Genomic DNA, 23764 nt, shown 5'->3' with positions numbered 1-23764 from the left:
TCCGATCGTATCAAGAACACAAATGTCACGACAGCGGAGTCACAGGTATCAAATGTCGAAAGTCGGGTCACTTCTCTCCGAAAGAAATAAGAAATGTGTCCTTTTTTTCTTGACACAGATATCAAACTGATCATCGTTCCGATCTATTTAAGGCTCGTGTGCGCCAATATACGGAGTTAATAATGTTATAAAAGAGGCGGTCATGCAGCAAACCCGTAGTAAATACCGGTGTGTGACTTCACAGGCAATGAGCAGATTATAGCAGACAAGCTAGCTGGTGAGCAACTCCCGTGTTGAGGGAGATAGCTGCTACACAGGGTGGATGATGTGCAAAACGCCGGCAAACACGATCTTGCATACACAGGCATACAGCCTATACTTTATATACACATCAGCTGTGATCCAAATTCTTGCATGTGTATTTTTTCTTTATTACTACTTGTATAATTTCTGTCGGTGGACTTGTTTGTGCCATTCAAAACCATAGGTTACCATAATATAACACAGCATGTTTTGGAATTTTAATAGCACAACGTATGATGGTTCAGTCCTATTTATTGCGAGTTAAATGCGTACAATGCGAGTTTTCCTCCAAAACATATTACGAATAACTGTTTAATTAGCTAAGGATATAAGCGTACAACTGGGCATAATTCGTTATAATAGAGGATATGTTTACCGCTTCAATTTTGACTCTCCGAATACCGTAATGTCCTTGACAAGCAATTTTCCTTGTTTCACATGATTTCATGTAAAGCACAAATCAAAGAAATAAATCAAATCAAATCACACACACACACACACACACATATATATATATATATATATATATATATAGAGAGAGAGAGAGAGAGAGAGAGAGAGAGAGAGAGAGAGATTTGGATATATATATATATATATATATATATATATATATATATATATATATATATATATATATATATATAAGGTGTAAGGAAAATCACAAAAATAAGTGTTGCGACAGGAAAATAAATGTTTTTGCGATCCTAATCTTTGACTCCACCATTCAGCATAACACGGCGTATAGAACATTGATCAACGCTCTCTGACAGAGTCACGAGAGATACAATGGTGATACAGATGGCCGGGGCGCTTATGAATATTCATAAGGCCGTCCAAAGTGTATCAATGAGTGCTACACAGCAGTAATGTCAATTGTCCTTCCTTAGACGGAAGCTAAGCGAGCAGTTCAATGGGAAAGGATAAACCGCAAGTTGCTGCAGCCATATATCACAGGCTCTTTGAAGACCTGGCCATTCTTTCCCGGCTTAATCGGTCTTGAAAAGCACAATAATTAAACATTCACTTTAATTATTCATTTGTTAGACTGTTTTGTACGTTCCAGTCCCTAAGCACCTCTTGATGGATACATAAACCTTTAGATGTGTATGGGACTCATTAGTAAAATCTCGTACATTTCACTATCTGCTACTTAGTGAAATGTTTCAAATCAGGTATCACTGAAAATAGTCCATGTATATGACAAAAGCTAGGAACAACAATATTTTTGTTAAGAATGAATCATGAAAACATCAAATATAACACTGACAACAGCTGTTTGACAATATGCCAAACAAACTGAAACCAAACAGATTTAATTTCTATCTTTTATCGCTCAGTACGGCGTTAACACATTATAAGGTCACAAAGAAGTTTGAAGTTAATGTAAGGTCCTGTCAATAATAAGCAAAGTATCTCATCTTAATTTGACATTACTGACCATACAATCTGATAGACTAAGGGGGTTTAACGCTACATTGCACAGTAGTATCTCATCGATATTATGGCTACAGTGTGATACAGAAGAAAGTCCCTAGATCAAACCATCATTGTCAATGTGATCCTGGCTCAAGCATTGTCCAGTCGAAGTATTTGGTGTTGTTAAGATGTTCAGTTCACAGAGCTCATACCTTTGCTGAATGTTATTACTTTCCCGCAAACTGATTTGCAGCAAAAAAAAAAGATATTCTGTTTTTATATTGTGCCAATATTCTTATGCAATAATTAGATTCCGTTCATTAAAAAATCTCGTTTTCATTTTGAAAATGCTAATAATCCACAGTTAGTGATGCCTCTCCAGCTCATTAAAGTTCCCCTTTGATGTTCGTTTTCTGATGAAATGAGGTCTTAGTCGAGCTAGCTGGTAGCTGTTTGTTTCTAGGATGGATTTCTGGCTAGCTCAATGCAGACACCAGCCAAAGTCGCGCCAATTACACACTCCCAAACCGTTCCCCCCCAAAATATTTGATAAACTTTGGGGGCGGAACGACATCTTTCAGCACAGCTTGCAGAGATCATGGAACGCAGAAAGGTGGGGCGGGCAGAAAAGGGGCAAGTAATATTGAATTTTTAGCATGTTTTTTTGTTTCTGTTTGTGTTAATCCAGAAGCGACGCGTGAGGGTCCATGTCTTTATCAACTTAAGGCTGTACGTCACCTAGTTCCCAAAGATTGCCAGATCCGTGTTGACATAACGGTCCCTTTGGCGTGATTCCCTGAATCCAAGATCATAATTCTGACCTCGCTACAGAAGTGGGAGTGTTTCAAATGATATTAGAACTGATTTCGGCGATTAGGGTCGTGGAGAGTTGTGCCATGTATGGACTAGTTTGGACAAAGCATCGTAGATAGCTTTGGTCGGCGAACGAAGAATAACAATTCCTTCATAACCTGTGTTGATACTACTTCCAGTGATCAGGATAAGCGATGTCCGCTGCTAGAAAACTCATTTATGTCACTAAATACACATGGACAACTACAGACTACATATACACACGAAGATGTTAAAACATATCTCTATGACGATGAAGGAGGAAGTTGTCCAACAATATGGCTTTGAATATTTAAATTAAATGAAAAACTGTCAATAACTCTTTCTTTCGTGAAAGATTTTCAAAGGCAAAAATGTTCACATGAAATTTATAACTCTTTATGAATTGATTCTGCTGATGGATTTATATCTACTATCTGGAGCTGTCAATTTACATGTATAATCTTCCGAACAAGCACATGTATTTTATGGTAGACACAACACTGTTAACAAAAAGAGCCTGAGTGTTAAATAATTAACACACAAAATACAGGCGAAAAAATTACTCAAGTCTGTAATTATGCGCTGCAAAATTAGGTGCTATATTTCGCCAGTGAGAACTTACATAAAACATATTCTTTTTGTCCGTGTCAATGTATTTAACGTTTCAAAACCAGATAATTTCAAGGATTTTTTTACCCATCTAACCGTTCCTGGAGAATGCGGCATACGTCTCTGGAGGTATATAGCTGTACATAATTGGCTAATGGTGTAATCTTGCGGGTTTTATTTCCAGACAATACAGCTGTAAGACTAAGCTGAAGAACTGGGGCTAATTTCCTCATTAATGACCCGGCCTCCCATAATTTACTCCGGAACAGCGATAAGTTCATTTTCGCTTGACTTCGGTTCACCAACAAGCTGATTTACGATCCCCGGGGCCACTTTCCACCCGGCCCTAAGGCAAATGTCCCCTCCGTCAAATTGCCAGCTACACGGCTTGATGGTGTAGGGTGGTCGTCGGGAAAAGGAATGAGGTCCGACATCACGAGGGAAGTGAAAGACTTCAATTAAGTGATCATCTAAATATTGCATTATCAATGCAACGCATGTAGTGTGTCGACTTTAACGCTATAATTTGGTGTAAATCTCTAAATTGTGAATGTTCTAAAACTTCTGAAGAAGCCTAATTTCGAAACCCCAAATTCATAGTCACATAAGTAAGATACAGTATGAATCTGTATGCACTGTGGATGGGAAGAAAACATTACGCAGAGGTATAAAAATGTCATCTCAATTACAAAAGGCCATCTAATAGCTCTTTGACATGATACAAATGATGTGAACGCAAGGTCAAGCAGTTGTCGTTAAAAGTCATTACGCTGCACTGTGTCACGACATGAGACCCCCAGCTGTCGTCAAAGCTATGTCCAGGATTATGTAACCTCGGCGGACGTAACTGTCGAGTGTGTGTATATGGCAACCGGAAACTCCAACTGGCCGCATTGTCCTCAATACCCGATACCTTCATTCATCTATCAGCATCTCATGAAAACGTAATTTTCACCCTTAAAGATGACCAAAAGATACAAAGCACAGCTCCAAACAACCCACCACCATCAACTCACACTTTCGTAAATGGTGCTACCGATATGATATTGTGCTACCGATATAATATCCCAAATGTCAAAATAAAATTTATTTATTTATTTATTTGACTGCTGTCTTACGCCGTACTCAAGAATATTTCACTTATACGACGGCGGCCAGCATTATGGTGGGAGGAAACCGGGCACAGCCCAGGGGAAAACCACAAAATAATATTATTCTGTGTTTAGATTTATTTACAACTGTATATTCACGCCTGCTCAGATAACCCTAAACTCCATGTCCATCTTGGGCTATAGTCTAAAAGATCATTTCGCGGTGTTAGCCTGTCCCTGTTTGACTACAACATCTTATATACTGTACGCTACACGGCAACCCTAGATTTGTGTACACATGGATTAGCATATTATAATCTCCCCAGCCATTGTTCAATATGGATTTTATTAGCAAACGCCTTTTTCTATCTATTTCGAAATGTAGGTCAGTTGTATGTCAGCTGTCCAAGAACAGGAGAATTAGTTGACCTATAGGATTCAATGTCATAGAATAGATAAGTAACTTGTTCCTATGTATCTACAAGAACGTTCGCACCTAACCTTTAAACGAAAATGTGACTGTTTCGAAATCGTAATACAGGTGCCTACAGAGATCACATGATGTTATTTTCTGGTGAATATGTCTGAAATGGTTTTGGAATCTTTGTAGGCAATGCATCAGTTCGAGAACATTTGTTGAGGCCGTTACACTATGAAGTTGAGAAATCCCGAATTCGACATTTTCACTTCGAAAAATATTGATGAACTGTAAATGTTTCCATGACTTAGATAAAATCCTTTCTTGGTATGTCTGCATGCCTGAAATTGCCATGCAGAAAACAACTAAAAGGTGGGACGGCACGTGGTACTCATCACCTGGCGGTGATCTATACCGTCATCCGAACATACAAGTCCCCGTAGCACTCAAGGTGCAATACAGGTCTTCAGAATGCAGATGCTCGAGATAAATGAGAGCTTTGATGGGCCCATTATCCCGACAAAGCTACAAATACGCCCTGTGTCGGTCGTAAGAGGAAAATAGCTGTTAAAGTCAAACCAAGAGTATAATGGTCAACGTCTGGTAAGGGGCCAAAAATGAAAGCAGCTTTCTATTTGTAAGGTGGACTCCCTGGTGAGACAGAGGGCATTGTACCCTCCTTCGAGGAAGATCTCTAATTAATTGGTTTTCAAATGACCAATTTGTATTGTGACTGGACAATGCGGCACAGTGCCCACACTCGCTAGCAAACCTGTTGATTATTGGTTGATTACTGGCGCGTGAACCAAGGCATGGGGCGCTGGCTGTGGCGAGGGCAAACGAAGCTAATCTTGTTCTTTGCGGGGAGCATCAATAGCCGTCTGTAGCTCCCAGAAAGCTGTGACAAGACACCATGGACCTAGGCGAAACACATCTGAAGACTTTTCTTTAGACTTTTCTTTAGATTCAGTATGACGATCTTCCGGCAAAGAGTTTTGCTTAAACGTAATGACCTCTAAAATGGAGTACCCTCTGAACCTTGTTTCAGATAAAACATATCACTTTCCGGTTAAATAAGTACTTTTCGTGTATGTTTGGAGACATCAGTTCAAGGCGGAGTCAACAGATCATTTGCATAAAAAAGAGACAAATGTCATTCCTATATGACCTAGACGTTGTCAAATAAAATGTAAACATGCCTGTCACTAGACCATACAGGCAGATAACTCTATTCGTTCGAGTAAGTATTTCGAATTGTCGCAAGGTGAGATGTTTCTGAAGCGTTTTTCTGGAAGTGAAGTTCCACATAGCAAGACAATCGAACTAATGGTTAATGTTTGGTGAACCTGCAATGCATGTCTTTCAAAAATGTCTTAAGAACTGCTTGCATTGTGACGTACATGTGTACATATGACATCTCTACAGAAGCCAAATTGTTATCGTATTCAGATGAAGACATCAGTGGAAGTCACAATGATAACAGACACCTCTGACTTATTACTGAGCCCAAGTTATGGTTGTCACATAAAATGTGCCAGATCATACTATCATCAGAGTTGTCTTATCACCGTCAGACCCACCCCACCCCTACTCCTTCTCCCACCATTGTCTGGTTAATGCTCCAGTTGATTGCCCCACAGCTTGGCATCGAAGATGACAGTCTAAACAATGGTAGTATGGAAATTGTTTTAATATACCGTGTAATTGGATGGATCTATGAGAAGGGCCTTGACGAAGCGTTCTACCACCACGTTCGAACCCTTTACAATAAGAGTTTAGTGTACCTGTACGCATGTGCCTTATATGTAGAATTTCTCTTAAAAATTGTGTTCTTACAGAAAAGTGCTGTGTTAGAAACAGTAACATGACAAAGGTGTTAGAAGCCGTGTAAGTCTATGAACTGGACGAAAAAGGTCGCATGCTGAAGTGTTAGAACCCTATAGGTCTACGCCCTGGGGGATACAAGTAGTTTGTTAGGTATTAGACCACATGAGTACCCTTTCTCACTGAAGAGGCTTGGATGGGCCAATTTATCTGATGCCCTCGTTGACTTCAAGTTCTACCTTTGTTATCTAAAGTATGCAGGGGTCAAACTGACCACAGGTCTGCTCACAGGTGCGAGGTTTTACTCACGGGTCAACCTTCATTTAAGTCTCGCTCTATGCAATTACATGTCTAGCCATCTGATACATAAAAGCAGTTGAGCGCTATCTGACATTTATACGAAAAAGACATACACTAGAACTTTTTTTCAAAAAATGCAATATTACAGAATAAATATTTTTCTGGTGGCCTCGAGTCTGTAATATCGTTATCTCACATGTGATTCTTTGGTGCACAGCATTATAATAAAAAATTCTATACACATGTTACTGAAATTTTGCCTTGGGTGAAACAGTAATTATTGTCCACATACATACCACCACAAAAAAAAATTGTGAATCGGCGAGATACTTATGTAACGGTCTGGGAGAGAGGGGTTAGCATATACATACACATATATGTAACCACAACACATTAGGCTAAACCTTACCGGTGAAGATAAGGACATGTTTGTCTAAAGAACTAGTTTATCTACATTATTATATCACCCGCAGCTTTACTTTATTTAACAAGTTAATTGAAAATCCAGACAGATAGAGAAATGTCCAGGCGCAATGTTTTTAATGCGATTTGTTTAACTAACCCAATTTAAGAAAAACTGCTAGAGGGGGTGTGTCTGGATCTGACAAAGGATAATTCCACAAGTTTACACATTGGGGTGTAAGGGGAGGGGACTGGAGTAGATATTGGGTATGGGGTTGAAGTAGGGCTGACCAATTATAGATCAGTCCCTGCCAATATACACAAACAGTCAAATTCCAAAGGTACAGTAAAAAGGCAACCACCAACAACAGATACGTATTTACGCATAGTCTTACGCATTGCTTAAAACCCTTTGTTGGCGTATCCGCCGGCCACTTAGATGTAGTGTCAAGCTTACAGGTTTAAGGACTAAGCTGTAGAGGTGACGTTTTGGAACAAAGGCGATCGTACAGTAGGCTCCAGGTAACACACCATAGCAATGGCCTCTTTCCGGCTCTAGGGTACCGGAAAACTTGCTCAAATCCACCTTCAGTACACCATTTGGTCGGATAATGTATGCAGGGATAGCTAAAGAATGTGATAATAAGATAATTTCCGCCCAGAGATTATAATCTGTTAGCTGAACACTTAAAACAGATGTCTCAAATCCTGAATCCGAGGTTTATCCGACGACTTAGTGGGAAAAGGTTTTATATTCAGATAATTGTGACGTTCGCCTCCTACTGAAATGATAAAGGAAAGTTCACGATATTTCCTCAAAATGGGTGCCTGAAAAGATTCCATAAATGAATTGTTATAACAATTTTTTTTTCACACAAAATCTTTCTCTTAAATAAAGAACGTGGGGACGTTCGTGACCAAGCGGCTATGAGTTCAAGTCCAACTGGCTTCCCATCCGGTCGCATGTGCATGGGAATTTCTTCCAGCAGCGTTGCGAACGGCCGTGGGTTTCATCTGGGCTCTGACAGGTTTTCTCCCACCATAGTGCTGGCCGTATTAGTATAAGTGAACTATTCCTGAGTACTTGAAGGCATAAAGTACTAATCAGATGAATAAAATAAAATACTAAGGAACCTGCTTTGTTTACATTAACTGTAAATGGCTAAAAGATATTTTCCTCCATGTTACACATATAAAATAATGCAACATTAAAATAAAAAGGTGTGTTCTAGTTCAGAATTTTGAGACAAGATGTGATGAATTTCCTATAATTACTAAAACTATAAAGTATACTGCCTTAAAAATATTTAAAAAAGAAAGCGAACAGTTTGTAAATGTACACTTATGATCGGAACACATGATGTGAACTAAATTCCCTCCATCTCCGTTTGAACATCCACCCCACCCACCCACCTGCGAACCTCCCAAGCGCCCGCACCTAGCTTATCGTGTATCGATGACCAGTATCAGCTACACTCATTAACTAATTACTGACTGCTTCAGACGCCAGCCTTAGGCGTGGTCATTGCAGTGGTCATCGCCAGCAGTTTAAGAAGGCGCCTCTCGTCCTGGACGAAGCCTATTAAATCAGTGACCGCATACTCATAGTACAATTGTATCGAGTGGACACCGCCCGAGCTCGGGTTACCAGCAACCAGACACGAACTTGTATCCGAATAGAAAACTATAGACATTTCAATTATTTTACGGAATTTTCAATTCCCTAGCTATGATCGAACTCCAGCGTGATATTTCGTTGTTGTGAATTCTCAACATTGGCAAGATGTGTTGAATTTTTAGTTTGTTGAATGACTAGGCTCGGGTTCCTTTCTCTAACTCATTTAAACCCATTTCGTTTCATCGTCTTCCCCTAACACCCCCAAGGGTTAGGAAGAATCGTCTACCCTCGCCCTACAGAGCGCTGTGCCTAACGGAGTCTCGGCTCCAATAAGTACTTTAATTACCGCAAACTTAGGGCAAAAAAGCCCTCGCCTATTACTGGCCAAACACTGGGATACACCGAGAGAAAACGTCGATACACGACGGCCCTGGACTGAATGAAACGGCTCCGTAGAGGGAGAGATTCCGCCGATAATCACATCAGCACGGCCGGCAAGAGCAAGTCGACAAATCCCTCGCTTTATCGAACACATTGCTCCGAAATTTCGTTATGTCAGAGTGCATTTAAGGCGGCTTACAAGGTTGTTATCTGCGCCATAATTTCCCTCTGATTGACGAGGTGGAAAAAAAAAATCGATGATGACTTTTAATGAACTCATCTTTAAAAAACCGATCAGTTGGCCAAATTACTGGTGAAAATGTTGATCCAGAATTGACAACATCCAGACAGCCCGAATCATGGCGTTATGAAGATGTTTCGACTTCGAGTAATTAATATGGCGTAAATTAATTTGAAGAAAATTATATAAATGACTTCTATGAAATTCATTTTACGCCGGCCTTAACGCAAAACAAAAACGATGTCAGCATAGGTTTTTTTCACGTCATTTTATAGTTACCCCGATTGTCTAGGGATTTGTCGCAACTTCTTGAATTAATTACAACAGATTTATGCCAACTCAACAGCTATATCGTAGCGATCTCAATTGGGTCATAATATTTTATTACCGCTGATTTAGAAATATTTAATACTTTATAAAGTATTTTCGATCACAAATTTCGACGTCGTGAACGAACGGGGAGATTTAATGGTGCTGTTTACAAATATTATTTATAAATAAAATGACTTACCTTCAGGAAAAACCGCTCTCATCTTGAGATAACTTGTAGACAGTCGGATTATGGAGGCTTTGTCAAGCTGACTAGTAATTGCCGAGGGCAATGGTAATAATTTTGCCAGTTCGTAAAATTCTGCATTTTCCTTTTCACGGCGTGTTCGAGCAGCATTTTTCGATTTTTCCTTCATTGCTTCAACCCTAAAAATATCATAAAATTGAATAAGTACAATAGCAAGGAAGCCCATCTAAGAAAATAAAAATTCAACATTTATGCAATATATACATATTTATATGTGAATAAAACCGTTAACCATTTTTCACGTATACTAACACAGCCACATGGTCTTCTGGTCCCTCACACGTGTCATCAGCAAAGGCCGAATTTACCAGGGTGTAGTATGGTTTACCGCTGCAATGCGCTCGGTGTGCACTTCTCTATGATGTGCACAATTCACATCAGTTTAACAAACATAAACTTGTGAACTTGGAGTGATCCGCATGCATTCAACACGCATGTTTTCTCTCTGCGCTGCGCTCACTTCTCTTTTGGAAGAAGCACGTCCCGGCGACATCGGAGAGCATAGTTTCTTACATAACATCTCTAATATTGGCCCAAAATACACTCCTTCTGAAAAGCTGGACGTTGCCTGAGCTAAATGACAGTCACGGGAAAGTCTTCCTTCAGTCAACAGGACGAAGTTTGTCCATCCAGTGTACCATAACAGAGATGGCCGTAACACGTCCTTGGGCCCCCAAAATATTCAAGAACTGGTGAAGATGTGAGCCTGGTAAACAGTGGATGGGCCGTCCGTGCTGGTCGATGTTTACTGTCTCACTAAAGGCGCGTAGCCAACAGATAGTCCCCAAGTGTGTCCTGCCCCTAACATGTGCTCCCTCGGTCAGTCCACGTGTGCAGAATGGGACTGGACACCAAGCTAGGTGTAGAGAGACTGTACAATCCCCAAATAATCCTAATACATCAGGCGCCTACAAATCCACAAAGTCTTGTCATCAACAAGTTTAATTTTAAATAATAAATTCTGCAGTCAAGGTAAAAATTAAAACGCAGTATAGGTCTGCTTATTTTCAAACATGAATGAAAGACAGAAGCCAAAAAAAATATGTTTTTAAAAAATGTGGTTGAAACGCTGACGATTGTAAATGGATTAAAAATATTGACGTGTGATATTAATGCCTTGGAAAGTGTAAAATCAACATAGTTTGAGAATATTAAATAAAACTTTGAAAAGAAGAATAAGTTTATCAAAGCCCGCTTTCCGAAGGCGAAACTATATAGCCCTGCATGTATTACTGCATACAAAAAGTAACATTCAATATAATCTTTCCAATTAACGTCACTAAAGTGAAAATCTTTTTCGTGCGATTCCTCTGTCTAAAGCTGTAAACACTCTTCAAATATGTGTAACTAACTACACTATAAGGTGTTCATTTCCATGGAAATACCCTACCCGTAACGTAATCCAATCACGACACGTTATGGCGGCGTCGGCTCAGGTCAAAGGCTTTGGACAGCGTGTGAAATCAGGGTGGGACTCGGTGTATTGTCGTTTACATAATATTTACATTGGGTGTCCATTTCCATTTCAGTTTACAATGGGACGATGTCTTGGTGAGAGTTCACAGGTAGGTGATAGCCCGGCTATTTTACAGCGCTTATGTCAGCGGGAGTTTCACGCCGGAAAAAAACATGGGGCTATTCAGCCACATGTTTGCAGATCGGATGGGCGGGGTCAGCTGATGAAATAAGTCACATCTAAATTTTGAAATCGGCAACTTCAAAGCTTTCCGATGACAATTCACTTAAAATCTGTCCGAGCTTAAATCAACACAGTCGGATCAGTCCTAATTTAACACGCAGATTCGGCGTTACCTTGGACATGTAATTTACTATTCTACCTGCTCAAAAGAGCCTTCATGCAATTCGAACAGCACCGTCTGTAGCTTATACGAGGCTTACTGCATCTTTTCTACCACAGGTGCTGAGTTAACCACGAAAGAAGACAGACAGACATTGGCATATCGTTGATTAATAGTGACATCAAAATGTCCAAGCGAGGAATCTAATACTATCCGCCAACACTGAGGCTTAATTTTTATCAACAGGTAATTAACAGGGGCAGCTGTGAATGACTAGCATCACAACGGTTAAGGGCTTGTTCCAGTACCATCATTCTTCTTTCACATTCACATATAACGAATTGCACTCGCGCTGTGGACCTAAAGCAATTTACTGCATTAACAATCAGTCGCTTACACTATACAATTTGTTATCATAATACTAAGCGTCGTCTAATACTGCTCTGAAAACAAATTTGAAAATTAGTGTTTTAGGTTCATTTGCAAGTTCAGGAATGATACCACAAGTGTAGACTTAAACTTGTCTTAAATCTAAGGCAGCTTCTATTGCCCTTGGCCCAGTTGTTCGAAAGTGTATTAACTAATACTGGTATTAAGTCATTTTTTATATTTAAGATTTTAGCCAAATTCAGCAGCCAAGCAGTTGTCCAAAGTCAGTGTATAACAACAGCAGATTTAGCTCACATTGCATATACTGTTACGCGAATATTTTGGGGCTAAGTACTAAATTGAAGACTTGGTTTAAAGTTAAATCTGGTCTTAAGCCTGGCAAAAAAAAAAAAACACCTACATCTTACAAAACTATATGGACATATTTGCGATCTTAGAGCACAAATGATACAAATGTCACGCTGAAACTGTGATTGCTGAAAGCCGTTATAAACAATCCCTGACCCACACTCATGGTATCGTACTTTGAGAAGCTTAACGCCTGCCACAGAGTCAAACTCAAATAACTCTCAAGTTTTCTACACGACACTTACACGATACATTCGCGAAGTATAGTCATTAATGGTTATCAACCCCTCTAATAGTCTGTGACAATTTATTTCGCTTCCAACATACCTTTGCTGACATGTGGTCAAAGACGCAATGCCGCAAAACCGCCATTAAATAGGATAGACAGAATCCAGCAAACGAGCTGAGCTACTCCAACGACAGCATCATCCATAAACCGACGATAAAAGTCTCTCCCTCAGAATTCCGGTCTCTTGGGGGACGAGGTAAATCGGCGGGCCGTGCAGGGCAGCGGATCGCCAGGCTGTCCCAAGGGTCAATGCTTCCTTCAAGAACTTGGATTTCAAGGGTATTTGGTTCCTTTCGATACTTTCCGATGTGCCTTAATTTGCTTGTCGTGAAACAAACGATGTGCCCATGGGCATGAAACTGTCCCCATACCGGCAAGCATAATCACCCGGATGACAATCTACATACGAACCAGACAACCCTAAACCGTCACGGTTCGTCAGCAGACCAGATTCATTTACATGGTGTGCATTTCTAAATCACCACACAAAAATCGTAGGTCTATACATTCCGAACTTTCACCTATAGTGATTAAGCAACCTGGTCTACCACACTGCACAACAATAAACAGCGTTAAACATGGCATACAACACATGGTGAATATCAATGAAAATTTTCTGTTTATTTATGAGTGTGACAACTACCGTTACTAAATCTTCCATTTTTACATACCTTTAAATTAAATGAATATTTTTTTGCAGACAAAACCAATGATATGTCGAAAACAGCTTCTCATATATGTTATTTGAAAAAAAAACTACTTATAAGTCCGTTGTGTTTATTTGAAGTCGACACAAAATATATACTCTGGCGCCTTTTTTTCCATATACGACATACAAGTATGTTAAAGCAGCTGTTGGTGAAGATTAATAATGATTTTAGCCAGTTCTTAGGCGTGATATTTACCTAAAAGATTAGCCAAAATTGCTTATTTTCAGATGATACACGCTCCTTTCATGTATTTACAACTGTTTTCACAACATGTCCCTCTGGCTTATGATAAACTGTGATGTTTGGTTCGTTAGAAGAAACCGGCGTCGTACAATTGAACCGAACAAGATCATTGGTCAGATAAAAAGATTATCTTAATCTTGTGACCGTATTTGGTCAAAGTCTTAAGACGTGTGATAATGAAATTATTAAAATCAACCTCCATCCCTAGCCCTGTAAAGCAAATATTGAACCAGCGATATAACACAGACCAGGCTGGAAAGCCGGTCGGGAAGGGCATTGTTGCTACGGGTGTATAATATATGCATTCGACAAGAATTATCATCAGCTTCTTAATTAAGAATACGTTATCCATCCAAAGAACACACACATGAAAAAAACACGTTCTCTCTCATTTTATAAGGCGCGTATACAATAAAATAATAACAATGCCTCGAGAACATAAAAGAGATTTAAATGTCACTCAACTCAAGGAATAATCAATATCAAGAAGATATTTTTTCAGTCTATATAACAAAAACGATATTGGATGAGACGTACCTCTCATGTTTTCCTGCCGAGTCTTCGTTTTGTGTTATCAACCCGACGTCCTGTCTGCGAGAAGAATCAAACACAGATAGTAAATAGTCATTCAATATCAGTCCAAGAAATGGTAACAACTGAACACTGTCAACATATTGTCAAGTATCCCAAGAACATGTGTTAGAGACTCAAGGTGGGGCATATAATTGTTGTGTAGATGCCGAACTCTTCCTGTCTACACACTTTATCCGGACATTAATGAGTAAGCACGCACCTGTACTAAATTCTTCCACGAGAGCGTCTTCTTTTTACACGTCTTCACGGTTCTTAGCCAGTTTTCGTTAACTTTCCATTCAGCTAAATCATGTAAATCTCGCCAGAGGAGGTGAGTAAATGAATAATACGATTAGAGTGTGCAGGCGAGTGATCATACCCCAGCACTGTCACGACTGGCCTCTCTCCGACACATTGAGACGATCACGCGCGAATGTTGTGTCTGAACACCACGTGCAAACTCGGACGAGGCCTTCGCCCAGGTCCGCGCATTGGGGGGCTTGTCAATGAATCAAGGGTATAGCAGAACCCCGAAATATATGATTTGGCACGATCAAGTCTTCAAGTCGAACTTATTTCCCCGTCTTCGCCTCGGCATGTTCATTTCAGTGGTTGACAGAGCTATAACTGACGCGTTCTCCGAGAGACTAGGCAATCTTGACTAGCTGAGAGGGACGAAGAAATATAGGTACTGGTATAGAGTTATACGTTGAGTGGCACTGTCTTCTCAAAGTTTAGCCTCACTTACCACTATACAGGACTCATTATTTGTGCTGGTCAAAGTCGATGAGCTTCAATGGACTACAGCAGGTATGGCTGTGGTAGGGTTTTAATCCAACCAGGTTAAGTACTAACACGTCACCGTAAAACAAGTGGCCGAACTTCACCAGCCTCTATCTCCTGATGCCGGAATCACCGAGTACAACTGACCCCCCGCTGGTCATTAGTTCAGCTATGCTCGACGTTAAACTGAAATATTTTGTGCTGTTTTAATGATGGTCATCGGATGAGAAAAAAGACACCCAGTCTGAACTCATTATTATGCAGTCCTCAACGGCGAAAAGTAAGGCTACAGGAGAGCAGACATCTTCCAATTACCGGAGACCGTCCATCAAATAACTCCACGGATTACCATTGGCTTAGACAGCGATAGAAGCCCCGCCCTGTGTCTCGCGTTGAGCACCGCCCGACTGCTACATCGCTTTCCCCAACAGACGCAAAATCACGGGTAGGAGATGAACAAAATTAAGCACGGAATCACGCAAGAAAAGGGACCCAGCAGAAATACAGCGGTAAAAGAGGCATTTCTGAGTGGGAACTACAAATGACAGGTCTGGTAGAAGCCAGAAGCTGTAGTGCAAATGCTTAGGAGTTTGAACCAGCTGAATTCTCTGTGCAATATGTTAAGTGTTTATTCTACTTCAAAATGTGTCACGTTTAACATTCTAATTGGCGGTGAATATATCTTGATTTATTGCGACAAAATTATTCGGGCCCTTTTTCTTTTTTATATGAAAAAATACAAAAGTGAGTCATCAACACTGGATTTCGTTTTGTTATGTGCCGTGTGGGGACGGAAAGAGAGTCGGCCTAAACATACGGCTAGCTGACTTTCTCAGCGGACGACTGGGCTTTGTTCACTGCTACTTTCCCTCTACTACCTCGGAACAACAGAGAAAACACACAACGGGAGCACGGACTTTTTTTCTAAAGGGCGTGTTCAAAACATATTCCCGTTCGCCTCATTTAATCTGGATAATATTTAGGCGTGTAATGCTACTTAAACGACAGAGCTGAATTGAGAAGTGTCACTTGACGGCAGTTCACTGACAGCCTAAGATAGATCGTGATACTCGGGGATAATACAGATTGCCTTGGACTGTCACTCGAGTGGTCTGGTATTGGTAAGATTCAGCACTGGACAATCACCAATTTGACACGATCACTAGCCTTTGTTGTCAAATTAGTGAAACGCTCCGGGGTCTCTTACAACAGCTCAAAGACACGGACGCCGAACAACACACGACTGAGTACTATCATCTGACAGTACTCAACCGTTCTAGTAGTTTGCTAAGAGCCATTTACAAACACTGGACTTCAATATGCATTATACGATAACATAAAAACATTAATTGGCAATACTAAGGAATAATAAATAATTAAAATTTAGGTAAATTGGCGAACGGTACAAAAGTGACTGGGCAGTGAACATTGGAAAAATGCAAACTGAAAGTGTTTTCGGCTATTGAACTTTGATGTAACACAATATAGTAGTTTTTAATTGGAACACAAAGTAAATTTGTGCACAAACAATATCTGATAATAAATACCGGTAGTGACACATTCATGGGCCGACGAATAACATTCATTTAAGTCCTGAGCAAAACTTCAAGTCATATAATTGCAGAGGTCGTCCGAATGTGTCAGAACAAACACTGTAAGATGCTTGTTTATCTGGGGATAATCCCAAACTGTGCAATTCTAACCTGTATGCTGTGCCCTTTATCCCCCACTATAACCTGTTGACTGTCACCTTTATAATATGTCTCTATTATACCCAAATGATAAGAGCATAGATAGGACTTATACCCCACACGTCGTCTCTGCCTATTGTTATCTGCAGGCTGGTCATTTTCGACATTTTTCAAGCCCCTTGACAAATTCCACATGGTATTAACTCGTGGGCGATGGACATCCCTAACCCAAATGCCATTTCCCATTTAAAAGAGTTATCGAACTAACCATACGAAAATATTATCAGAAATCAAGCAGTTAATCAATTAGAATCTTTGCTTATTCTTTAATATGTATATACACTATTTATATACACGTATATATAGAGAGAGAGAGATGCAAACAAATATTTACATTATAGACGCTCAGCTTATATATACATACATCCAACAAATACTTACGTGGATGTATGTATATATAAGCTACGTGTCTATAAGACATTGTAGAAACTAACAGACATTGCGCAACTTGATGATAAACGTCATGCTACATAAATTCAACCAAAAATATCGTAAATTTCAGACGTTCACATTTATCATTATTAAAACAATGCAAAGCTGTATGGCCATAGAAAAGACCTCGCCTCCAGGGCGTCAGCATTTTCCAGTAACATTTTAAAAATTGTCAAATTTAAAGTCTTACTATCTTATAAAGCTGTAGGTTTTAGGAGGGATCTTGTCACAAACGCTATGCTTAGAATCATCCCAACCACGTGTGGAGGTGAAAAAATTTACGAGCTACTTGGTGAAGTGTCTATAATCTTGTATTGGCTGGATGAAAAGTTATTTCTAAGACCCGCTCGCCTATCAATCGATATTCTCCCCGGCTATACAAATTTGTACAAGGCGATTTTCATTAAATATACGACGGGGTCTTGATAAGACGAAGTTTTCGGGTGCCTATCAATGGAGCTGACACCTCCAGTGAGAATTCCGAGGGCTGGACCGACTCCCCACCACTCTCATTTCTCCATTTATCACAATCCCATCCCGTATTGTAGCAGTGTTTTGCCGAGATGTAGAATCAATTCAACTGAGTATTATGCGGCCTATGCGTATTTTAGCTGCACAGATACTCTCATTTATATATAAAAAAATATATCAAATGTTTTTCAGTTGTTGCGTCTTATAATTACATAAATCGGTTATGTGAAATAAAACGTGATATATTTTTGAGTCAAAAGATTTGAAATAATGTTTACAACGCAGGCATTAATGTTGTACATTCATGTTAACTGAAAGATAAGTACGTTAACTTTACATTATGTAAAAACTTTCAAAGATCTTCTTGACGGATTTTGTGACCCAAAGTCGTCAAATGCCTTCTGCTGAGTCTAACAGTCTACAAGACAGTGTTAACACTGCTTGGCAGTCGTTCCTAACATTTGCCCTGGGGTACAGATTGGAAAAGTCTCCGTGCCTGTTCAAAACCTGGCTGTCTACGTCATTGTCCACGGCGCCAGACTGTCTGTTGTGAGTGCAGGGAGATTCCCGCGGAGGGGGGCTACCCACTGGACGGAACAGCCCGCCAAGGACAATTGGGATCTCCCCGCTTATTGAAATGCGTACGAATTTCGCCACCTGCGAGCAGTGAACACTGACGGAAAGGTTGATGGATTTCTAGCGCTGAGCAGGTTGCCAAGTCTAAACCAACATATAATAAGCATCGTATTGAGAGAGGTTTGCAGGTGTTCACTGAGAGATCTCTAAACTTTACTGCCATAGACTCTCGTCTGCCTTTTATTCAGTGCCTATATAGAAAAAAGGGGATTTTATGTGGCTCCCGAGCCATTCCTACGAGCGAACATTGACGAGACGCTCCTAGGAAATAAAGACAGCTACAATACGCCGTGTTCTTCTCTGTTGTCTGCTTGAGGGGCTAAGGAAAAGAGAAATCCCGCCAGCGAAAAGGAAACAATTTTAGTTATACAGTCTTTTTGACAAAAAAAACTTAAAAGCAGATAATATAAAAAGAGGCCCCATGGTTCTTTAGGCAGACATTCGAATCAGCTCTGATTTCAGCTCTAATTTGTTGTATGTAAACACTTGAGCATCTGATGGAGTGGGTTCCTATATCATGAATGGACAATGTGTCAGTTGCCCCCGGAGTTGTGTGGATGTCCCCGGAACTAGGACTCCTAACACACATACTCTCACAAGGCTTACGGTTGAATACTATATCAATACAATTCAACCAGGCACGCATTGTTTTCTGTTCTGATATACACTTTGGCCGAAAACACAAGATCGCTTTCTATTGAAAATGGAATGCTACAACTGATATAAAGTTGTATACAGTCTTCAGCAATGGTTATTAAAAATGTGATCAAAAATGTCTTGGACAAATGCAAAGAAAAAAGAAAAAAACGAAGAAGTGGAGATGTTTATTAGTGTATATACAAGATGGCACAAAACATTGTGATGAATTGGAACTAAATCCCAAAACAATAGGTTTATTTTTCATCAACCATGACTTTGCCCTTAAAGTATTTAACAAAAACGGTGCCTTAAAGCATTGTGTAACATCTATAACATATACTTTGTTCAACATAATCCACCCAGAGAAAGAAACACACCATAATGTAATATTTTTAATAAGAGCTCCTTTCGTTTGCACTGCTTGACGACGTAACAATTATTTCATTTGGAGCATTTTTTATCTGCTGCAAAGTTTGCATTGATGTAGCAGATTGCGCTATACCCATGCATTAACGACAGATACCGAGAAAATAATTTATTTTCATTTCCGAAGATTATCCCTGTAATCGACAAGTGATCACGTTCCAAGCAGAAGCTTAAATTGCACCATGCAGTTATTTCCCTTGAATTTAAATGTTACGTGGATTACTGGGAGAGAAAAAAAAATAGAAACTTACAGCACAGACTGTGACAAAGATACCGAATAAATGAGTTTATAAACGAACGAATGAATGAACAGCACTAAACAAAGGCAGTATTTCAACCACATCTAGAATTCCGGGAGTCCGGGATGCAAGGAAATAGTTATACCTAGAGCGTCGCTTAAAATTATTATATGACTTAGTGACGTATTATAAGGTGAGCAAATTGTACATAAGTACAATATTTGTCACTACGATAATCCATTCAAATATTTTGGCGAAAAAATATTACACATAACTTTAGCATTTTTATTGCGTTTAATGTCAAATATATCTATATAGTTATATAGAATAGGCGAGGAATACATTTTTACGGATAAATAATTTTACCATAAACAAAAAATCATAAAAATATCCGTAGGAGAAAAACATTATACTACAAATATATATGACTAATTTTCGATATTTTGTTATAAGTGATTGTCGTTCACTTAGACGGCAAAAGCGGTCATTTTAGCACCCTGAAAAACCCTTTTCACACTTTCTAGTTTACCCGGGGAATTGACTGAGTCTTCTAAGAATACAAAAGCCGAGACGCCGACCATGGCCCGCTGTATAGGTTTGCATCACTACGAATAGCAACAGACGAAAAATGACGCTAAAATCAATTCGTGCTCCGACGTTGGGGAAGGTTTAACCATGCATACGTTAAGATTAGCTCCGGTTTACACGTGGATAAGGTACAGTTTCAACTGCACCCATCACAGTCTCCCAGGTCTCCCAGACCTGATCCGACCGCTCACTCCTGCCATGAGCTGGGAGAAATAGACAAGTCTGCGGAAAGACAAATCAACAGTGATTCAACACTAGCTTATGTTGCTGAAGTTCAATACGACTTGTGTAACACCAAAGGCAGGATGAAAGTGCGACAAAAACATCACACGACGTTGCAAACGGCACGGACCAAGACAGGGCGCCATTTTGAATTCAGATACTTTGGTGTGCGGTTCATTAAACACAATGATGGCTATAGGAGTCAATATAGAATTTAATATACATAAGAAATCCTGGACAGTATATGCCTAAATCGTGCCACCAACTAAATATTTATCGATTCATATCGATATAGTTTCTACATATGAAAAAACATATATGTATACATTCAATGCCGTTACAGCATCATATTTTTCCTAGCTCGATGACAATCAGAATTCCAAATTATTGCTGTTGATAAAATGAAAAAGCCTTCTTCTCTTCAAAATATTTAAGTTTCAGTCAAAGTTTATACACTAAAATTTAAGTTTCTATAAATCCATAATCATCGACGTTAACACCCGCCATTACATAGTTCAACCTCACCAAAACACATGGTACAAAATATAGGCCTATACGCCTTTATACGAACATATTTTGCTTAGAGTCGTCTTATATTTATAACTCACCTTTTTCATTTTGTACTCAGACAGAATACCCACAACTGCTATAGTGGATATACAACTTAATCAGCTCTATCAAATAGACTATAGGGTCTATACTACGGCCTCGCCACAAACTCGAGAGAGGCTCAAGGGAAAAATCACTAACGGCAATGAGTGATTTTTTCCCTCTCCCCCAAAACTCCCCCCAGGTGTCAGCTTATTCAGTGTACTTTTCGTACCTAGCTGTCGTACACCTTTATTTGTACATTTGATCACGGTCTGGTATAGTATTCCCCTCGCTTACAGATGGAATGTCTACGGGTAGGCGGGCTTGACATTTTTCTGGCCTCATTTTCAATTATTTTACAAGCCAGCAGTGGACTCAATCCTAGTTTAACCCTGGCTTAATTGTTTCAGCTCTAAATGTCACCCACGAGGTCATAGACTTAATTTTATTTAATCAGACTGACACTAAATCCGAATTCCTCCATACATACACACATAATTATTTATAGGGACCGTCGTATGTAAATTAAGCAAGCCACCGGAGATTTGATGACCTAGGGGCAACCGGAATGTTAAGTGGAATTCACCAAGCGTTTTTGAATTCAACAACAACGCTGTGGTCAGTGTGTTGTGCTCCAGTTTAAGAGAACTGACTTTCAAATTCACTCCATAACACAACTGAAGGCATACTAACATTATCAGGCTGTACGGATGTCTTAGATTAAGTTGTGACGAATTTCGTTTGTAATGACAAAACATTTGCAATTCAAGCAACGAGTTTATCAATCAGACAATATATATTAAAAGCTAATTTGGCTCAACAACGAACAGGATCTGGCCAACGTTTTAGAAACATACATCCTTAACTGAGAATCTTATACAACCCCACTTGCAGGTGTATATATGTGCGATGGTAGGAGAGTATAAACAGTCGGTGTCAGCAGAACATATGGCCCTGCCTTTAATGTCACTCACGTGGTTGGTTTAACACCAGACTCTCAGATAATACGAAAATATAGGTCGACTGGGGCGAGAGAAAAGGAACAAATGAAAATATTTGTTTAGAAACGAACGCGAGTAGATTAAACATATCTCGTGGTCAGCATACACAGAAAGTAGAGTATGCCAGGACTAGCCTGCATGTCATCCATCATGGGGACGAAATTTGACACAGAAATGAACAGCACCTGTCATTTACCTGTCCTAGGTTGTTAAGACTTCGGGCCTCGGAAGGTTGAAACACACATAGGTGTTCGCGGTGAAATGAACATCGGAAATGACATCCACTCTGTCGCCTGTCTAGAGGTGAGATCTTATTTCGCGCTGATTTGTCAAGTGAAGCTTAAGAGTGTGTTGTGAGTTAAAAAGTGAAGTTAAAATTAGTATAAAGTTGTACACGAGGATCTAACCAAATTTTTAACAGTCGAACCTGTTTAGTTATTTCTAATTATAAATCTATAAGTAATTCGGATTAAATCTGATCTAGTTATTTTTGGGGTTTTCTGAGATTTCTGGGTTCGTTGTGTGTATCAAAACATTAAGATGCTTATCTGTTTACTGTCCTAACACTGACAGCTTCATGTTAAGTAACAGAAATCGTTCCATGGTTTGATTGTGCAGTAGAATTGGAAAAAAAGGTGTCCTAGGCTGTAGGTATAACCACCATGAAGTGTCTAAATTTCGAGGCTTTAAAAAAAACATTAAAAGGCCAAAAATTAAAATAAAAATATTTAATTATTGAGTCACATTTGTAGACGTATCTGAAATTAGATGAATTACCAATACACTGTGTAAAATGTCATAATCCATTGCTGTCCAGTAAGTGACGAGACATGCAAGAAAGAGCTTTAACAATTGATATATCGCACTCACTTCATATATTAAAATGAGAACGATTATCAAGAAGAAAAAAAAACAGCACACACATGCCCAGTGTCTGTGTCATGCAGACACTATTTTTGATGCTAAATACTTTTTGTTACTTTGTGTATGACGGTTAGGTTTACGTGTGGAGAAAACTTCTGACCTGCGCCACGTATCACGCATTTTCATGCCATCGAGAGTCCATAGCTCACTGGTTTAGGAATAATCCACATCCGGTTGTATATAGTTGTTTTGAATTCGATGTATTACACAATTTATTTGAAACCCTGGATGCCAAGCATTAGATCCACGATTTAAAAAGTGGTTTGAATTGCGAAAAAAATTTAGGGGCGCTTTTCACACAGAAGATGATGACCACACGTGACCTTATAACAAACCAATGATACAAATGATAAGGACGTACAAAGTACATTGTGTCTACATAGAATATGTGCATGCATTACTGTTAAAGCTATAACTTATGCAGTCTGTTCTGTATTACTCAGTAATCTGCTTTCTATTTTTCCAACGCGTAATGTCTGACTGATAGTATACAGTACCTGGGAATCTGCTACATCGGTTAGAACATGGGGTCTATGCATACTGACATATTGTTATCTTGCATACACAGAAGGAATTGGATGAGCGGACAGATCCACATTCATCTATCGGTACCTCTACATCCCTGTCTAAGCTAAATGTTGTGTAAATGGTGCCTGTATGTTTGTCCTTGAGCAGATCGATGTATTGGTCTGTGG

The 23764-nt window shown here is 39.5% G+C and overlaps 1 protein-coding gene across 3 annotated transcripts in view; it reads right to left on the bottom strand.

The window, feature by feature from the left end:
* LOC135481882 (single-minded homolog 2-like) overlaps nucleotides 1-23764 on the bottom strand; it is a 115510-nt gene that overhangs the window by 29707 nt on the left and 62039 nt on the right. For 2 of the 3 annotated variants that reach the window (XM_064761641.1, XM_064761642.1), the window contains exons 2-3: nucleotides 14331-14384; nucleotides 9949-10133 (exon numbers count right to left, since the gene is read on the bottom strand). In XM_064761641.1, coding sequence (XP_064617711.1) covers nucleotides 9949-10133; nucleotides 14331-14384 — 239 coding nt within the window. Of the gene's footprint in view, nucleotides 1-9948; nucleotides 10134-14330; nucleotides 14385-14586; nucleotides 14645-23764 lie in introns of those variants that run through there. The other variant, XM_064761643.1, reaches the window with a different exon arrangement.

This window comes from Liolophura sinensis, chromosome 1 (genome assembly GCF_032854445.1).
Source record: "Liolophura sinensis isolate JHLJ2023 chromosome 1, CUHK_Ljap_v2, whole genome shotgun sequence".
Taxonomy (NCBI): domain Eukaryota; kingdom Metazoa; phylum Mollusca; class Polyplacophora; order Chitonida; family Chitonidae; genus Liolophura; species Liolophura sinensis.
Note: the sequence above shows the minus strand (reverse complement) of the source record. Positions and strands in the feature narration are given on the sequence as shown.